This window comes from Neoarius graeffei, chromosome 12, assembly GCF_027579695.1.
Source record: "Neoarius graeffei isolate fNeoGra1 chromosome 12, fNeoGra1.pri, whole genome shotgun sequence".
Classification (NCBI taxonomy): domain Eukaryota; kingdom Metazoa; phylum Chordata; class Actinopteri; order Siluriformes; family Ariidae; genus Neoarius; species Neoarius graeffei.
In genome coordinates, this window is record NC_083580.1 from 62,243,235 (window position 1) to 62,262,600 (window position 19,366).

At 40.7% G+C, this 19,366-nt stretch overlaps 1 protein-coding gene across 3 annotated transcripts; it reads left to right on the forward strand.

The window, feature by feature from the left end:
* The first annotated feature begins 679 nt into the window (after positions 1-679).
* On the forward strand, positions 680-18,766 carry zgc:171740 (uncharacterized protein LOC795694 homolog). 3 transcript variants are annotated; one of them, XM_060936155.1, is made up of 6 exons: positions 680-858; positions 5,175-5,355; positions 10,263-10,685; positions 10,930-11,140; positions 14,953-14,982; positions 15,094-18,766. In XM_060936155.1, exons 3-6 carry the CDS (start codon positions 10,386-10,388, stop codon positions 15,279-15,281), a joined length of 729 nt encoding a protein of 242 aa, XP_060792138.1. In that variant the 5' UTR covers positions 680-858; positions 5,175-5,355; positions 10,263-10,385; the 3' UTR covers positions 15,282-18,766. The 3 variants fall into 3 exon arrangements, with proteins under 3 accessions (XP_060792138.1, XP_060792141.1, XP_060792140.1); XM_060936158.1 differs by having other exon boundaries at positions 15,097-18,766; XM_060936157.1 differs by having other exon boundaries at positions 5,179-5,355.
* The last annotated feature ends 600 nt before the right edge of the window (positions 18,767-19,366 follow it).

Consider the following 19,366-nt stretch of genomic DNA (forward strand, 5'->3'; position numbering starts at 1 on the left):
AAAAACTGATGTAAGATGGCTTAGCAGATTTCAGCTTCTGCCTGTAGGACGGGATAAGATGAACAATGCAGTGATCAGATAGTCTCAAGGCTGCACGGGGGACAGAGTGGTATGAGTCCTTGGTCCAGAGTGTTAGAGTCCCTGGTGGGACACCTAATGTGCTGTTTATATTTTGACAGTTCGTGGCTGAGGTTTGCTCTGTTAAAGTCCCCCAAAACAATGAGCAAAGAGTCCGGGTGTTTTTTCTCCACATTGTTTATCTGGTCAGCCAGATGTTGTAACACCTCATTAACGCCTAGTTTTCCTCAATAAATAAGTGGCTAAGTATAATATTTTTGTCACATTTGTTTAACTGGGTTCTCTTTATCTACTTTTAGGACTTGTGTGAAAATCTGATGATGTTTTAGGTCATTTATGCAGAAATATAGAAATTCACAAATCTTCAAACACCACACGGGTTAAAAAAACATTTCATTCACTTCCATCACTTTGTTTATTTCATATCTGTCCAGCAGGTGGCAGTATTCTCATGGGTCATGTGACGGAATCCCGTTTTCTGTCGCGAGAAATAGTAATGAATCATTTTAGTGATTCGATTCTTTGAATGACCTGTATCGGAGAATCGGAACAGCTAGAAATAGATCACTTTAAAAGAGCCGTTCATAAAGTCGGAATCGAGTCAATCACGAATCAGCCATCATTAGCGAGAACATGACCGGGAATCCGAGTGTTAGCATTTATTAAAGCTGTATTTACTTGGTATTTAAAGCAAATAATCGTGAATATATGATTTGTTATATGATGGTTACGGAACTACGAGATGACTTTCCCTGAAACAGTTTGCACCTGGTCTTTTCGGTAAGATATTTCACTTAGCATCATCGAGCTAGCTTGCTAAGCTATTGTAGCGCGAGCGGCTGGCTGCTTTAGCAAGGCCGAGTCCTGAATCACTCGCTGCTGGGTTTGTAGGGAACTCGGTCAGGCGGAGAAGCTTTTATTTCAAACCTGACATCAAGGACTTGGACAGGGGAGGAACACTTAAAAAAAAAAAAAAAAAGATCTAAAATATTTAAACATTATTTTCACCCATGTACTCTGTGTATGTTTTTGTATTTGTTAAATATGATAAATATCACACATGCTCATACCAGTGAGCGAATTAGCCAGCACATCTGGATATTATCCTGTCCAGATGTGCATTATTATAATTGTGTGTAGCGATTTAATTTGTTCGTAAAGTCTGGGGGAAATATCATCTGCTTTTCCTGAGGGGGGAAAAAAAAATAAAGTGTTGTGTGGCGAATCCGACCTTATCCAGTTATTCAGGATCTTATTCTTCAGCTTCCAGTGTCATAAAAACTGAAATGTTTATTTGTAAGGTAAAAACAATATAAACTGATCCTCAGAAGTCTAAAAGTGGTCCTTTAGGTCGAATTGTGTTGCTCTTATTGTCGGTACAAACCATGTAAAATCTCAGAAGGGCATCAGTAATAAACACAGGGTGTGTACAGATACCGAGGACTTCAATACCACTTCAAATATAATAATAATAATGCATCTTTATAACATTTCAAGGTACAAAAAAAGTGATTCCATGTTTTAGATACAATTTGTATTGTTGATAATCCAGATATAAATATATAATGCTTTAAAATGGCTGATACTACTACTACTACAATAATAATAATAATAATAATAATAATACATTTATTAATGCAATGATTACTACTAATAATAATCATAATAAAATACATTACTAATAGAATTACTACTACTACTAATAATAATACAATGTTACTAATGCAATGACTACTACTACTACTAATAATAATAATAATAATAATAATACACATTATTAATACAATGATTATTACTACTAATAAAATACATTACTAATACAATGACTACTACTACTCAGGGGCTTCAAAGTTTGGGAGAATAGCAGGGTACAAATAATTTACAGCAGGGTGCAAAATGGTAAAATGTCTGCCAGCGGCAGACATAATGCACGCAAAGCGTGCAGGGATATATATATATGAGAGAGAGAGAGAGAGAGATGCAAGTATGAATTTTTCATGGGGCGGGATGATTTGGAACAGGTCGTCTAAAATTGGGATAACATTTACCTGGGACGGGTATTTGAGGCGGGTCGTCTAGCTTAAGCTTGATTAGCGTTGTTACGCACGCCAGTAGGGCTGTAATGATACACCCAACTCACGATTCGATTCGTATCGCGATTTTTGACCCACGAGTCGATACACCCACGATTTTTTTAAAAATGTTTTTTTAAAGTAGTAAATTTGACTTATTAACATTTACTTACTTACATTAACTATTTAATAACAAATAATTCAGACCACTGCAGAGAATGAGTAATATGTATGCAAAAATGAACAAATGTATATCCAAAGATTGTTTTATTTCTCAAAATAATACTGTTGAGCCGGAAGCTCTGTTTTTTTTCGGTTCTGAAAAAGTCATTTTTCCAAATCGTGTAAATCCGTTAAGATTTTTTTTTGGGGGGGGGGCTGTCTCACTGTCTCACTCTCATAGGGCCAATGATTTTCTGTGATCGCGGAAAACAGATGGAAATTACGGAATTTTTATGGTGAAACATTGCTCGCGTGTCAAAGTGTAACTGCCGCAGAAGGCTTCCGCCCAAGCAAGGCAAGGCGAGTTTATTTATATAGCACATTTCATACACAATGGCAGTTCAATGTGCTTTACAGAAACAAAAACAGTAAACAATAGAGAAATAAAATTACATAAAATAATTTTATTTTTATTCTAAAGCAGACATGCCTTCAGTGTTGCCAGATATTGCTAACGTTTTCCACCCCAAAATATGTTCAAAACCAGCCAAAAAGCACCTAAACCTGCCCAATCTGGCAACACTGCATGCCTTTCCGGTCAAGTGATTGTGATTGGCTTGTGGCACACCTAGCCAGCCAATGAGCTGCTTGTTTACAGATTCGCTCCCCGCGTCGCAACCAGAATGGCGACCGCTTAAAAGAAACAAATGCTCTGCCAGTGGCGAGTGCGGACGTTGCGTGACTCACAGAAGATTGTCACAGGTCGGCGAAAAGACAACTTACTAATAGATATAAAAGTAATTTAAGTAAGTTTAAAATGTAATTTAAATAAAAAGTAAAAAGTATTCATAAATTGAAGTTTGGAAGCGCCTCTGTTTTTGGGCTGGGGAGAAGTTTGAAAGGGTGTACTGCGATTCTGCCTTCTTGTATTGCGATACGGATCGTGGCTCTGCGTATCGCGATTTCGATACGCATATCGTTACAGCCCTACACGCCAGTGTTTCCCACAGAAATTTTGGAGACTATGGGGGCAGCCCATGGGGGGGGTTGTTTAAAATTGAGTGATATGTTAAATATTAAGTTATTACTGAAAAACTATTGATTAAAAAAACAAAGACACTGAGAAATGGTCCCATAAACAACTTTACTAATATAAAAGATTACCAGGACTACAAAAATGCAGAAAAATAGGCTTTACTTATCCAAATGCACCTGTTGGTTCAAAAGTTAAAGTGCATAGAACCTCACAGCACATGAAGTTACCTTAAAATATAATATAAATGCCTCAGCTTTCATGGAAGAAAAAACTATTAATACTAGTACTGTGTGCAGGCAGTCTCTCCTGAAGACTAAATTAAACAATAATTATAAACTAATAAAATAAATGGCTCAGGCTTCATAGAAGAAAAAAAAACAATTTGAACAGAATCTCACAGTATGATGCTGAAGCTGCCTAAACAATGGAAAATAAAATACCATTTTGGCAAAAACGTTGGCATTCATTAATTTCTTGTATTAAGTAAAAAAAATATATATATGTTGCCAGATACTGCTGACGTTTTACAGCCCAAAATATGTTCAAAACCTGCCAAAATGCACTTGAAACCAATCTGGCAACACAGGCGGCAGTAATGGCTGCACTCATGTCAAGGATGTAAATAAAGTTGACGCGGCAACGGACATACATGACATAGTGGATGTAATTTATGTTCACAACTTTTTTTGCCGTCAGAAATATTTAATATTAAATTTTGTGACTCGACTGACAATAGCCGGCGGCATAACAAGCCACAGACGGCGATTTGCCGCCGGTGACCGGCTACTTTTGAGACCGCTGACTACTAAACAATAATGATGATGATGATGATAATAATAATATGATATGTTACTAATGCAATAATTACTACTACTAATACTACTACTACTAATAATAATAAGTTACTTATGCAACAATTACTACTAATAATAATACTGCTAATACTACTAGTACAGCTACTAATACTGATTTTTTATTTTTATTATTATTAATAGTAGTAGCAGTATTGTTATTATTAATTATGATTTTTGTTTATTTTATAGGACACCCCCCCCCCCCCCCCCCCCCAAAAAAAAAAAAAAAAAAATAATCTTATTGCCTGTTTAAGCTTAAACTCTGGATATCCATGCGTTCTTAAAAAATCCTAATTTGTCTGAAATTGTGTTTTCCATTTTATTTAAAAATTTGGGCTATTTATCTGGTGTCATTTAATTTTTGGTATACATTTATGTGGCGGCTGTTGTCATTATTTTTTTTTCTTTCTTGCTGTAAAACATACCTAAAAAAGATATCATGAATATATCATAGAACATATCCTCATCATCACTGCAAATTGAAACTTAAATGACATTTGTAGTGAAATTAAAAATTCTTAAACCGTAACATTATGATTTAATTTGAGGATCCTACAGAAACCCTGAAGTAGCTCAAGTGGGTATGAGTGACCTTTACATCCATTTCATGAAACACTTAGAGTTGTGTAAATTCAAAGGTTAAGACAGGTTACTACTTAAGGCATTTGAATTTATAAAATATCAGTTCAGATGAATGAGATAATAGTTTATATTAGGAGAAATTAGTAAAGTTTAATTTATTTTGAAATCTGTGGATTTGTTTGTTTGTTTGTTTGTTTGTTTTGGATAAAGACAACAAAGTCCCGTGTGCAGTCTTGTATTAAATGAGGGATGGGTGATGTGCTACTTGAGTCAGTCAGGATAAGAATGATTTATCAAAATATCCTTGTTGTATTGTTATACCCAACTCTATCAGATTTGGCAGCTGTTTGTTTTGTTTTTTTCTTCCCCTCTCTGTTTCTGATTGGTCAGGAAGCAGTGTGAGAGCCCAATGTTGATGTAACTGGCTCTGTGTGGGAAAACGACCGCCACCGTGGAAGAAAGCAGCAGCACATGGCACCAGGCCTACACAAACTCGGGCTACAGCCCTGCTCCAACATCACCCGAACACTTGTGCAGGGCCTGTGGAGGCCACTTCGACACGGCAAGCAGGGTGAACTACACACACACACACACACACACGCGCACACACACATCCTGTACACGTCTCACCATGAGAGAATGCTACATCACATTTAATGTCATATAAATAATGAATAATTTAAATGTTTTTCATTAAGTGTAATAATAGTGTACACATCACTGAATTCTTGAATCTGATTAGTCAGATGTTGATTTATTTTCCTATAACAGCAGCTCTGATCATAATGCCAGCTGCAAGACAAATCACGGGTTCTGTTATCGGATTGTGACATGTAAACGTTTGTAATCATTGATGAGTCAGTTTTCTGTGAGGAAGTGTTTATTTATCATTTATGGATGGAGTCTCCAGTGCCAGTGCTTTGTAGCAGACAGAGGTAAAGCTGCGTTTTTACGTTTTCCAAAATAGGAAGGCAAACTGCCTTTTTTTTTGTCATATTTACTTCTACAGAGAGGAGGGAAAGGAGAAGCTAATGAGAGAATAATGGCCCTTTTCCACTACCCTTTTTCAGCTCGCTTCAGCTCACTTCAGCCTGACACGGCTCGCGTTTCGACTATCTAAGAACAGCACAACTCAGCTCGCTTCAGCCCTGCTTAGCCCCCAAAACTCGCACGGTTTTGGAGTGGGGCTGAAGTGAGCCGAGCCGAGTGGGGCTAGGGGCGTGAGGAGACACTCCCCTGTGCACTGATTGGTGAGGAGGAGTGTCCTCACACGCCCACACACGCCCCGCGAGCACGCTGGGATCTGTAAACACCGTAAACCCGGAAGAAGGAGAATTACGAATTACGAGAATTATGAAGCCTTATGCGCCTCGCCTCATCTATACGCTCTTGCCAGTATCTGTTGGCGTTGTCGGCGACAACAAGCCACAGCACCAAGACCAGCAACACTAACGACTCCATGTCCTCCATGTTTATTATTTACTTTCCGGGTTGTGAGACTACCGCTTAAAAGGTCACTGATGTCACTGTTTGCGCCGCCTAACGACATCACGTGACGTCCACCCACTTTCGCTAACTCCACCCAATGTGTCCACCCACTTCCAGCCAGCACAGTTCATTGCGATTGTAGTCGAAATGCAACGCCAACAGCCCCGCTCAGCTCGACTCAGCCCAACTCAGCACGGCACGGCTCAGCCCAACTCAGCCGCGTTGGTAGTGGAAAAGCGGCATAAGTGTTTACAGCTGCTATAGAGAGCATGCACGTGACGTCACGAGGTCACGTGATATTCGTTATCCGCCATTTTGGACGGCAAGGCCGCGCATAGAACTTAGACTAACCCGTTCTAATTATCAAGTGTGTGGGAGTAGATCTTTCAAGAATGGTTATATCTTGTTCAGCATTTGGTGTAATCTTCTAATTCAATACTCCTAGTACATCTGTTAAGTTGATTTTCGGATTGAATGATAACTGCATACTTAGAAACTAGACAGTCTCTAACGTTTAAAATGGCTATGCCTAGCCCTACTACCCTGGCCTAGTCTATGACAATGTTTTATCTTTTTGGCTCATATATGCCTTTGAAAGGCCAATCCATAGTAGGGATGGCGAAAACTAAAAAAAAATCTTGACCGACCACCGAGCCTCATTAGCCGGTTAAAGTCGGTTAACCTATGAGTTTAAACAGGGATGCAAACGGCGGATGCCGTTTCACGGCTGAAACGCGCAGATCCGATTTTTTTCTTTAGGGGGGCGTTGGAGTGTCTGAATAATTTCATCAGAGTAAATTCTGTATTAAAATTACTAAATAAGCATATGCCTTACAGTCCATGAAAAATAGGAAGTATGAGAAGAAAACTGCCCACGTTTTCGCGGAAGCTGCGCAGATTTATTGTTTTTCAGACAAAAACATACATATTTACAACCCTGTCATTATCTGGAACTGAGTTTAAATTTCGAACATTCTTAAGATAAAACGTCCTGCATAGTCTCTTTATGATAAACGTCTTAATGCCACTTACCCGTGAGGTTATCAAGTAGACATTCTTCTTCGGAACCTTCCAGAGGTATAGTTGAGATACCCATCCCGCAACAAAATATTTATAAGCTTCCAGGCTCTTGTAAGCTTTGAGGGCTTTGCCAGTGTAACACGATTCACGATTAACAAGAAAATTGTAAATGTCGTGGTAGGCCAGATCGGGCAAATCGCCGGCACCGCAGCTCCGAATTTCCCTGAACAAGGATTGCGGCAAGTTGTACAGATCTGCAATCCCCAACCTGGAACACTTTTCCACGTAACGCTGCCTCATGTCACCTTCAAGATGCTGAACAAACTTAGACAAGTAATCGCGCGATGTAGATGGGGTATTTTCCGAATTTTCTTGGGGATTACTCCCTGGATCCATTACGCTCGCGCAAGGTAAACTATCCTGATGCCGTCCAATATGCTGGAGTGGGCACATCCTCTATAACATGTGATAACAGGAACTAACATGTTTAGTGGACATTCCACAACATCAAAATTAAACGTTGGTATAAATGGAAGAAAAGCATGGCGTTGTTATTTAATAAATAAATAATTGTAGACATTGGTGAATTGCTGTGGTATAAGAGGAATAAAACACTTTCAGGTGTGTGTGTGTGTGTGTGTATCGGAAAAGAATCTTTGCAGCGGTAATAGTAACTCAACCACATGGAGCTGCATCATACACTGTTTATTATTTTCTTATGGCAGCATGAATCATAAATATTTGATTCCTTATTTAACATGCATACAGCTTATAATTAATAACAGTCCATTGGCATGGAGTGTAAATAATAAATAATGGAAATCATTCTATAATTATAAATGGAAATCATTATAAATCGTGATGTACAGTAATCATATAAATAATTATAATACATAACGGAAATCATTCTTGTGTAAACAATGTTTACTTAAAGATGCACAACGCTTATGATCTCATGATGCTTATTTATGGTCATATTTGTGTCCATTTTTACAACAAATCTTCCCCTAACATGGCTAAGACGAGATTTCTTTTCCTGTAAAGAGTTTGTGACAAATTGTCAAATCAAGTCAAGTTTATTTCTGTAGCGTGTTTAACAATAGACATTGTCCCAAAGCAGCTTGACAGAATTTGAATGACTTTAAACATGAGCTAATTTTATCCCTAATCTATCCCCAATGAGCAAGCCTGTGACGAAGGTGGCAAGGAAAAACTCCCTCAGATGACATGAGGAAGAAACCTTGAGAGGAACCAGACTCAAAAGGGAACCCATCCTCATTTGGGCAACAACAGACAACATGACTATAACATTAACAGTTTTAACATGCAGTCAGTTTCCTTGATGTTCTAACTCTTCATTGATGGAAACTTGAGTGCAAAACTGTTCATGACAACTGCAGTCCTAAAGTTAGCGAGTCAACTGTAGGCCTCAGCCATAAAAGCATTACTGTAAAGGCCAATTTATGCTGACAACCCAGTCCTCGCAGATGGCGTCGCAGATAGCGTCTGCGTAGCCCCCCCACCTTCGCAGACACTCTGCGCGCACGTCCCAAAAATTGTGACCACCGCAGAAGCTTCGCAGACAGCGTCGCAGACAAGAGGGCTCTGATTGGTCCACTCTACATCCGCTGTACACGCACTTCCGCTTCCCTACTTTCCCGGTTTGGTTTGTTTTCACGACGGGCATTTTTAAAAACACGAGCGAAGATGGAGCAGCACGAAGAGCAGATGATCGAGGAAGTGAGGAAGTACGTACATCTATACGACTCCAGTTCTGGTCATTATAAGTAACCGGAGGATAAACGCTCCACTAACCACACCCACCAACTACTCCTAGCGATTTCGCGCCCCTTTGCGTTGTGGCAGTGAATAACATCACGCACGCCTATTACTCCCCGCTCAATGATAGCTTTTCACAGACAGTTGTAATTTATCTGCGAAAGCCTTGTCGCAAGAGCATGCAGAGGCCCTAAGTGTCCAGAGCGTCCTCCAAGTGTGACTTTCAACTGTCCATATGGGGCCGTCCTACACAGGAGCGATGTGATGAGACTCCGACCAGGCATCAGGATGGATCAGGCAGGTCCGAGGAGCAGAAGAGGTCAGCATCTCGATCCCAGGATTGACATGTAACTCAGAGGGACAGATTTGGGGCGGGAGAGAGAAAACACAGGTTGTTAGGTATGACCAGTGTCGCCTGAATAAGTAGGAACAGTATACATATTGCACTGAGTACAAGCAGGGACTCCGGCAAAACTAACTATGACAGCATAACTAAAAGGGGAGAGCCAGAAGGGAACACAGGCATGAGGGAGCCCCGGGACATAAAGCAGCAGCCACTACACCGTCAACAAACTCGAGTGAGCAAGCGAGTGGGGACTGACAGCATCCATACATCCCAGTTTACCAAAACACTATGTCTGAGGACCCTCCAGATCTACACCTTTACCTCATAAACCCCATTAACAAAAGGCTTGACTAAACAGATATGTTTTCAGCCTAGACTTAAACGCTGAGACTGTGTTCGGGAATCAGATACTACTTGGAAGGCTGTTCCATAACTGTGGGGCTTTGTAAGAAAAGGCTCTGCCCCCTGATGTAGCCTTCACTATACGAGGTACCAGCAGATAGCCTGCAAATTGGATAAATAATAAAAATATCACACATCACACGACAAATAAGCTTGTCTGAACTGAATTGAACTATTCTAAGTGAGATGGAAAAGCATAAGTGTAAAACAACCTTGCAATTATTTTAAATGGTCACTTCTGGAATGCAGCGAGACGGTTGTGTAATAATTACAACACGCCATCAGACATCAGGTCTCGGATGAGTCTGGAAAGGGCTCTGCTGCATTGCAGTTAGCGAGAGAGCATGTCAGATATCGACTATTACAGTCAGATTACAGTTATTAGCGGCTCAGCATATTGGCAGGCTTCAATTGGTCACTGATTCCTGGTTCTCCTGATCCAGAATGTGTGTGTAGACTGCAAGAAGCACTTCTGCAGCCGCTGCTGGGTGCAGCCCGAGCTCAGGCCCGCGCTGTGCCGGACGTGTCAGCGCTTCGTCGGCACTCGTTTCGAGCGGAGTCAGCTGATGGGGCTGAAGGTGAAGGAGCTGCGCGACTACCTGCACCTGCACGACGTCCCCACACATACATGCCGCGAGAAGGAGGAGCTGGTGGAGCTCGTGCTGGACCAAAACACGCCCAGCAGCAGCAACAGTAGTAGCAGCAGTAATGGGTGCAGCAACTCCGCCCCTCAGCCAGCCGCTCCAGATGTCTCGCAGTCCCACGCTCCTCAATCCCAGGCAGCCGAGGAGCCAGAATCTCTCACGGAGGAGGAAGAGGAAGGTGAAGATGAGGAGGAGGAGGATGAAGAGGAGGAGGATGAAGAGGTGAAAGCTCTTGTCAAATGACAAGCTGCTTTTATTGTCTTATTAACTATAAGAAGTTTTATATCAGTTTATAAGAGCAGGAATTAAATGTTGTAGATGAAGCTCACTGCAATAAACGTATAATTGGATAAAACGCAAGACAGGACATTCTATCATAAATAAATAAAAATAATTAATTAACAATAATCAACTTTATGGCATCACACCATCTTGTCGTGTGTGTGTGTGTGTGTGTGTGTGTTAGTCAACAGACAGCGAGGAGACACTGGTGCACAGTCGCAGGGCCTCTCTGTCTGATCTGAGGAGCGTGGAGGACATCGAGGGCCTTACAGTGCGGCAGCTGAAGGAAATCCTGGCACGCAACTTTGTCAATTACCAGGGCTGCTGTGAGAAATGGGAGCTGATGGAGAGAGTCACGCGCCTCTTTAATGACCAGAAAGACCTCCACAACCTGGGTACGTCACGCTGCATAAACACAGTATTACAGTTAGGTCCATAAATATTTGGACAGATACAACATTTTTCTAATTTTGGTTCTGTACATAACCACAATGAATTTTGAACAAAACAATTCAGATGCAGTTGAAGTTCAGACTTTCAGCTTTAATTCAGTGGGTTGAACAAAGTGATTGCATACAAATGTGAGGAACTAAAGCATTTTTTAAACACAATCCCTTCATTTCAGGGGTTCAAAAGTAATTGGACAAATAATTGTAAATAAAATGTTCATTTCTAAAACTTGGTTGAAAACCCTTTGTTGGCAATGACTGCCTGAAGTCTTGAACTCATGGACATCACCAGACGCTGTGTTTCCTCCTTTTTAATGCTCTGCCAGGCCTTTACTGCAGCGGTTTTCAGTTGCTGTTTGTTTGTGGGCCTTTCTGTCTGAAGTTTAGTCTTTAACAAGTGAAATGCATGCTCAATTGGGTTGAGATCAGGTGACTGATTTGGCCATTCAAGAATATTCCACTTCTTTGCTTTAATAAACTCCTGGGTTGCTTTGGCTTTATGTTTTGGGTCATTGTCCATCTGTATTATGAAACGCCGACCAATCAGTTTGGCTGCATTTGGCTGGATTTGAGCACACAGTATGTCTCTGAATATCTCAGAATTCATCCGGCTGCTTCTGTCCTGTGTCACATCATCAATAAACACTAGTGACCCAGTGCCACTGGCAGCCATGCATGCCCAAGCCATCACACTGCCTCCGCCGTGTTTTACAGATGATGTGGTATGCTTTGGATCATGAGCTGTACCACGCCTTCGCCATACTTTTTTCTTTCCATCATTCTGGTAGAGGTTGATCTTTGGTTTCATCTGTCCAAAGAATGTTCTTCCAGAACTGTGCTGGCTTGTTTAGATGTTTTTTAGCAAAGTCCAATCTAGCCTTTTTATTCTTGAGGCTTATGAGTGGCTTGCACCGTGCAGTGAACTCTCTGTATTTACTTTCATGCAGTCTTCTCTTTATGATAGATTTGGATATTGATAGGCCTACCTCCTGGAGAGTGTTGTTCACTTGGTTGGCTGTTGTGAAGGGGTCTCTCTTCACCATGGAAATTATTCTGCGATCATCCACCACTGTTGACTTCTGTTGGTGTCCAGGTCTTTTTGCATTGATGAGTTCACCAGTGCTTTCTTTCTTTCTCAGGATGTACCAAACTGTAGATTTTGCCACTTTTAATATTGTAGCAATTTCTCGGATGGGTTTTTTTCTGTTTTCGCAGCTTAAGGATGGCTTGTTTCACCTGCATGGAGAGCTCCTTTGACCGCATGTTTTCTTCACAGTAAAATCTTCCAAATGCAAGCACCACACCTCAAATCAACTCCAGGCCTTTTATCTGCTTAATTGAGAATGACAAAACGAGGGAATTGCCCACACCTGCCCATGAAATAGCCTTTGAGTCAATTGTCCAATTACTTTTGGTCCCTTTAAAAACAGGGTGGCACATGTTAAGGAGCTGAAACTCCTAAACCCTTCATCCAATTTTAATGTGGATACCCTCAAATGAAAGCTGAAAGTCTGGACTTTATGTCCATGTCCATTATATAACTATAACTTGAATATGTTTCAGTAAACAGGTAAAAAAAAACACAATTTGTGCCAGTGTCCAAATGTATATGGACCTAACTGTATATTCATCACACACACTGCAGCTTTACCTTTGGTTTTATTCACCCTTTGTCCGTATGTCCTTTTTTGGCATTTACAGTGGTGCTTGAAAGTTTGTAAACCCTTTAGAATTTTCTATATTTCTGCATAAATATGACCTAAAACCTCCTCAGATTTTCACACAAGTCCTAAAAGTAGATAAAGAGAACCCAGTTAAACAAATGAGACAAAAATATTATGCTTGGTCATTTATTTATTGAGGAAAATGATCCAGTATTACATATCTGTGAGTGGCAAAAGTATGCGAACCTTTGCTTTCAGTATCTGGTGCAACCCCCTTGTGCAGCAATAACTGCAACTAAACATTTCCGGTAACTGTTGATCAGTCCTGCACACCGGCTTGGAGGAATTTTAGCCCATTCCTCCGTACAGAACAGCTTCAACTCTGGGATGTTGGTGGGTTTCCTCACATGAACTGCTTGCTTCAGGTCCTTCCACAACATTTCGATTGGATTAAGGTCAGGACTTTGACTTGGCCATTCCAAAACATTAACTTTATTCTTCTTTAACCATTCTTTGGTAGAACGACTTGTGTGCTTAGGGTCGTTATCTTGCTGCATGACCCACCTTCTCTTGAGATTCAGTTCATGGACGGATGTCCTGACATTTTCCTTTAGAATTCGCTGGTATAATTCAGAATTCATTGTACCATCAATGATGGCAAGCCCAGATGCAGCAAAACAGGCCCAAACCATGATACTACCACCACCCTGTTTCACAGATGGGATAAGGTTCTAATGCTGGAATGCAGTGTTTTCCTTTCTCCAAACATAACGCTTCTCATTTAAACCAAAAAGTTCTATTTTGGTCTCATCCGTCCACAAAACGTTTTTCCAATAGCTTTCTGGCTTGTCCACGTCATCTTTATCAAACTGTAGACGGGCAGCAATGTTCTTTTTGGAGAGCAGTGGCTTTCTCCTTGCAACCCTGCTGTTCATGCACACCATTGTTGTTCAGTGTTCTCCTGATGGTGGACTCATGAACATTAACATTAGCCAATGTGAGAGAGGCCTTCAGTTGCTTAGAAGTTACCCTGGGGTCCTTTGTGACCTCACCGACTATTACACGCTTTGCTCTTGGAGTGATCTTTGTTGGTCGACCACTCCTGGGGAGGGTAACAATGGTCTTGAATTTCCTCCATTTGTACACAATCTGTCTGACTGTGGATTGGTGGAGTCCAAACTCTTTAGAGATGGTTTTGTAACCTTTTCCAGCCTGATGAGCATCAACAACGCTTTTTCTGAGGTCCTCAGAAATCTCCTTTGTTCGTGCCATGATACACTTCCACAAACATGTGTTGTGAAGATCAGACTTTGATAGATCCCTGTTCTTTAAATAAAACAGGGTGCCCACTCACACCTGATTGTCATCCCATTGATTGAAAACACCTGACTCTCATTTCACCTTCAAATTAACTGCTAATCCTAGAGGTTCACATACTTTTGCCACTCACAGATATGTAATATTGGATCATTTTCCTCAATAAATAAATGAGCAAGTATAATATTTTTGTCTCATTTGTTTAACTGGGTTCTCTTTATCTACTTTTAGGACTTGTGTGAAAATCTGATGATGTTTTAGGTCATATTTATGCAGGAAATATAGAACATTCTAAAGGGTTCACAAACTTTCAAGCACCACTGTGTATATCCAAAAAGAACAAAAGCTTGTGAACATATTTAAATGTGCCTTCAAATTAGTCCCTATTACGAAAATTTGAGTGGTATCTGAATCGTCATATTTGTTCCTACGGCTCTATTGGTAATACATTAAGAAATATACGTTTTTCATTAAGCTTATTAAAAAGCTCATTAAATGATACAAGTAATCCAGGATAAAAATAGAACGTGGGCTACAGAAGTTAAAAAAAAATCATAAATCATTAGAATTCCATGTTGCCATGCTAAATAAAGCATGAGATGCCTAGAAATTCTGACTGTTTGTTTCTTATTAGTGTATTTTAACTGCTTTAAAAAAAAAAAAAAGCATCTCTTACAAAAGCACTAAGAAATGTCCATATTGCAATTCAAGTAATTTAAAAATGTCTTCAGAAAGTTGTGATTTTCGTTAATGATAAACTTGCTTGTTTGTTTGCAGTTTCAAACACTAAAAACGAATCAGGCACAGGTACGTATTCCTTATATGGCCAGAGCATAGCTACTATACCCCCTGTTCGATAAAGTTTCTAACGAGCTGTGTGTAATGTAGCACAATAAAACGTGTGTGTTTCTGTGTCAGTAGCCGAACTAGCCGAGCCGAGCGGCCAGGAGGAGAACCTGTGTAAAATCTGCATGGACTCGCCCATCGACTGCGTGCTGCTGGAATGTGGCCACATGGTGACCTGTAGCAAGTGTGGCAAGCGCATGAGCGAGTGTCCCATCTGTAGACAGTATGTGGTGCGCGCCGTGCACGTCTTCAGGTCCTGATGGGGGCTCATGAAGCGCCGGAGAGCACTCCTTTAATATCCACACACATTCCACATACCGGTCCTGTATGGAGGCCCTGAGAGATGTGAGGCTCAGTCACCGTTCTCCTTATCGTTTCCTACAAGACTTTGTTACCTTGTTTTTGTCAGTTTGTTTAATCTGGAGATCTCGACCATGTGTATCCTTTTCCGCATCATCCTCCATTGATGTGATAATCCTCAATCTGCCGTGACGTTTGACTGTGAATGGACACGTTCGGTTGCTAGTTGGTTATCGAGCTAATTTTCGGAAACGGCTATCATAAAATGACGACAACATATCATGAAATTTATTAAGCTAGGTAAGAACAAGCAAGCTTACCTCATCGAGCAACCATATCTGTGCAGTTGGAGTCGGTTTGGTTAGCTGGATATCATAGCAAACGTTGCTGACTAATGATGTCTTTTTCAGAAGCAGCGTCCGTACGCAGTTTGCATAGTTATCATCTAAGCTGCTTTCCAGCGTGTGTTCACGGTGACTGTTTTTGATTTCTAATCCATTTTGATTTCTCATGACTACATTATGCTTTTTGTTGTTTTTTCTCCATATATAATTTTTTTTTTTTGCACATGGACACTAATACATGTTAAGGTAATTTATACCACAGCATTGTTGAATTCTCAATTCTGATTGGTCTGAAGGTCGATTAATGGCGGCTCTGCAAGGCAAATTACAGGTTCATATTAACGACACGCATGTTCTAATACGTATAATTGACGGGTGCAAACGCTCCATGTAATCGAAGCCTAATCACAATCTAAGTGTTTAAGAAAAACGCATGACTGTTCTGGAATTTTCGGGAAGGACTCTCTCGTGTTGGTCAGTCAGTTTTCCATCTTGCGAAAGTCTTCAGAATAGACAGCTTTGCTCTTCAAGGTTTCCTTGTAGCGTGATGGATTGCATTTTTTTTTCCTGATTAACTTCAAGAACAATAAAAAGAGATGCAAGTGAATGAATCACTCTTTGTAGCTGCTGGAACCAAGTCGTCTCATAGATGTTTCATAACATTAAATGTAACTATAAGCAGCACATTGTTCTTTAATTAATGAAGAATGTAATCACTGTCAAATTGCTGTGGTATAAGAGGAACAAAACATTTTGATCACTTTGATTATTTTGCTCTAACAGCACACCTCCAATTTTTTTTTTTTTTGCGCTTATTTAGTTCATGGTTCTCTTTGATAGCTGCATGTCTTGTCATGCCGTTCATAGTTTGTTTAATACACTGTGGTTTAACAGCTTAGTTGTGTTTTGAACAGCTATAGGTGGTGTGACGGTAGCTGTATAATAAACCTTTTCAGCTCCAGATGAAAAGCTAGGCTGCATGTGCATGTCTATAATCAGGTGCTACTTTCACTTCTTGCTTTACAAAACGGGTGGGTTTCCCAAAAGGTTTGTAGCACAAAGATCATTGTTAAATGGTAGAGCAAGCATCACGATGAACACACTGTCTCCTAGTTAAGATGCTTTTAGTGTTAAGAGGCTTTTGGGAAACCAACCCCAGATCTCATGGGCCTTATCTGTGGAGGTATTTTCATGTCAAAATTCATTGTACATAATGGCACGATGAAATATCACTAAATTTTCCATAGGGGTGTGTGTGTGTGTTTGTGCGCACCCTTAATGGATAGGCATCCTATCCAGGGTGTATTTCTACCTTGCATCCAGTTACCCGGATAGACTCTGGATTCACAGCGACTCTGACAAGGACATATGTAATGAAGAAGAATGAATGAATATATGTGTGTGTGTGTGTGTGTATGTCAAGCCGGAAAGTCTGCACACCCCTTTCACCTTCACGTTTTATTACGTTACAGACTTATTCTACAATAGATTGAGTTCATTTTTTGTCACAAAATTCTACACAAAATAGCCCATAATGACAAAGTGAAAGCAGGTTTTTAGACATTTGTGCTAATTTATTAAAAATCAAAATGTAAAATATTGTATGTGCACAAGTGTGGACACCCTTTGATACGACACCCAAAAGTGATCTGAGGTGCATTTTGTTTTCACTGACACTGCTTGAGATGTTTCTACAACTTGGTTGGAGTCCACCTGTGGTAAATTCAATTGATTGGACATGATTGGGGATTGCCAACACCTGCCGATATAAGGTCCCACAGTTGACAGTGCACGTCAGAGCGAACTCCAAGCCATGGGGTAAAAGGAATTATCTGCAGACCTCAGAAACAGGATTGTGTCAAGGCATAGATCTGGAGAAGGGTACAGAAAAATTGCTGCAGCTTTACGGGTCCCAAAGAGCACAGTGGCCACCATCATTTGTAAATGGAAGAAGTTTGGAACCACCAAGAATCTTCCTAGACCTGGCCGCCCAGCCAAACTGAGCGATCGGGGAGGACAGGCCTTGGCCAGGGAGGTGACCAGGGACCCGAGGGTCACTCTGACAGAGCTCCAGCATATCCTTGTGGAGATGGGAGAACCTTTCAGAAGATCAACCATCCAGGCAGCACTCCACAAATCAGGCCTTTATGGTAGAGTGGCCAGACAGAAGCCACTCCTTAGTAAAAGGCACATGACAGCCCGCTTGGAGTTTGCCAAAAGGCACCTAGAGGACTTTCAAACCATGAGAAACAAGATTCTCTGGTCTGATGAAACCAAAATTGAACTTTTTGGCCTGAATACCAAGCGTCATGTCTGGAGGAAACCAGGCACTACTCATCACCTGGCTAATGCCATCCCTACAGTGAAGCATGGTGGTGGCAGCATCATGATGTGGGGATGTTTTTCAGCAGTGGGAATGGGGCGACTCGTCCTGATAGAGGGAAAGATGAATGCAGCTAAATACACTGAGAACCTTGAAAAAAACCTGCTCCAGAGCGCTCTGGACCTCAGACTGGGGCGAAGGTTTACCTTCCAACATGACAACGACCCGAAGCACACAGCCAAGAGAACAAAGGAGTGGCTTCAGAGAAAGTCTGTAAATGTCCTTGAGTGGCCCAGCCAGAGCCCAGACCTGAATCCAATTGAACATCTGTGGAAGGAGCTGAAAATGGCTGTGTACCGACGCTCCCCATCCAACCTGACGGAGCTTGCAAGGATATGCCAAGAGGAATGGGCAAAAATGTTCAGAAACAAGTGTGCCAAGCTCATAGCTTCTTTCCCAAGATGCCTTGAAGCAGTAATTGCTGCCAAAGGTGCATCAACCAAGTATTAGGCTAAGGGTGTGTACAGATATGTAGCCCCTAAATAACCTATTTTTGTCAGTAAAATAAAATTGCATATTTTCTAAAAACCTGCTTTCACTGTCATTATGGGCTATTTTGTGACAAAAAATTAACTCAATCTATTGTAGAATAAGTCTGTAATGTAATAAAAATGTGGAGAAGGTGAAACAGGTGTGCAGACTTTCCGGCTTGACTGTGTGTGTGTGTGTGTGTGTGTGTGTGTGTGTGTGTGTGTGTGTGTGAGATATATATAATTTACCGTTCCTTATAATACAATTAGGAACTAATTTGTATCTTTACAGTGTTCATGTAGCAATAATGCATCCCAATTTGCATACTCAAAATTTTTTTTTTTAAACTATACTTATCACCGGTTTAGTTTTGATCATGATTGGCTTGATATGATGGAGGGGGTGGGGCTTAAAAATGAATGCTAATGTGAAAATCCACAAAATGTGATTGGAAAATACAAACTGGCACACAATTTATTCTGACTTGAGACATAACTCGTATGTGATTCATGACTTCAGGATTTGCATTCACATAACGATTATGACTTTTGACAAGAAAATAACTCATCTCTTTTTCAAATTTCTTTACACTTGATCTCCATTATGCATTCGCAAACAGAGCTGCGTGCTGTTCACAGTGTGGCGAAGGTACACTCTACAGTCTCATCGCCATCTTATTTCTTATGCACAGTAGACCGTTGTGCTGAGCTGGTAGTTTATGGATGGTTCCATGGTCTTCCTTCAGATGCGTGCAGCTGTAACACTAGCCTTGGTCTGTGTTAGTCACATGGTGCTCTTATTACTGCCCACGCGTCCACTTAGTGCTCTACAGCGGAGAGCTTTTTTT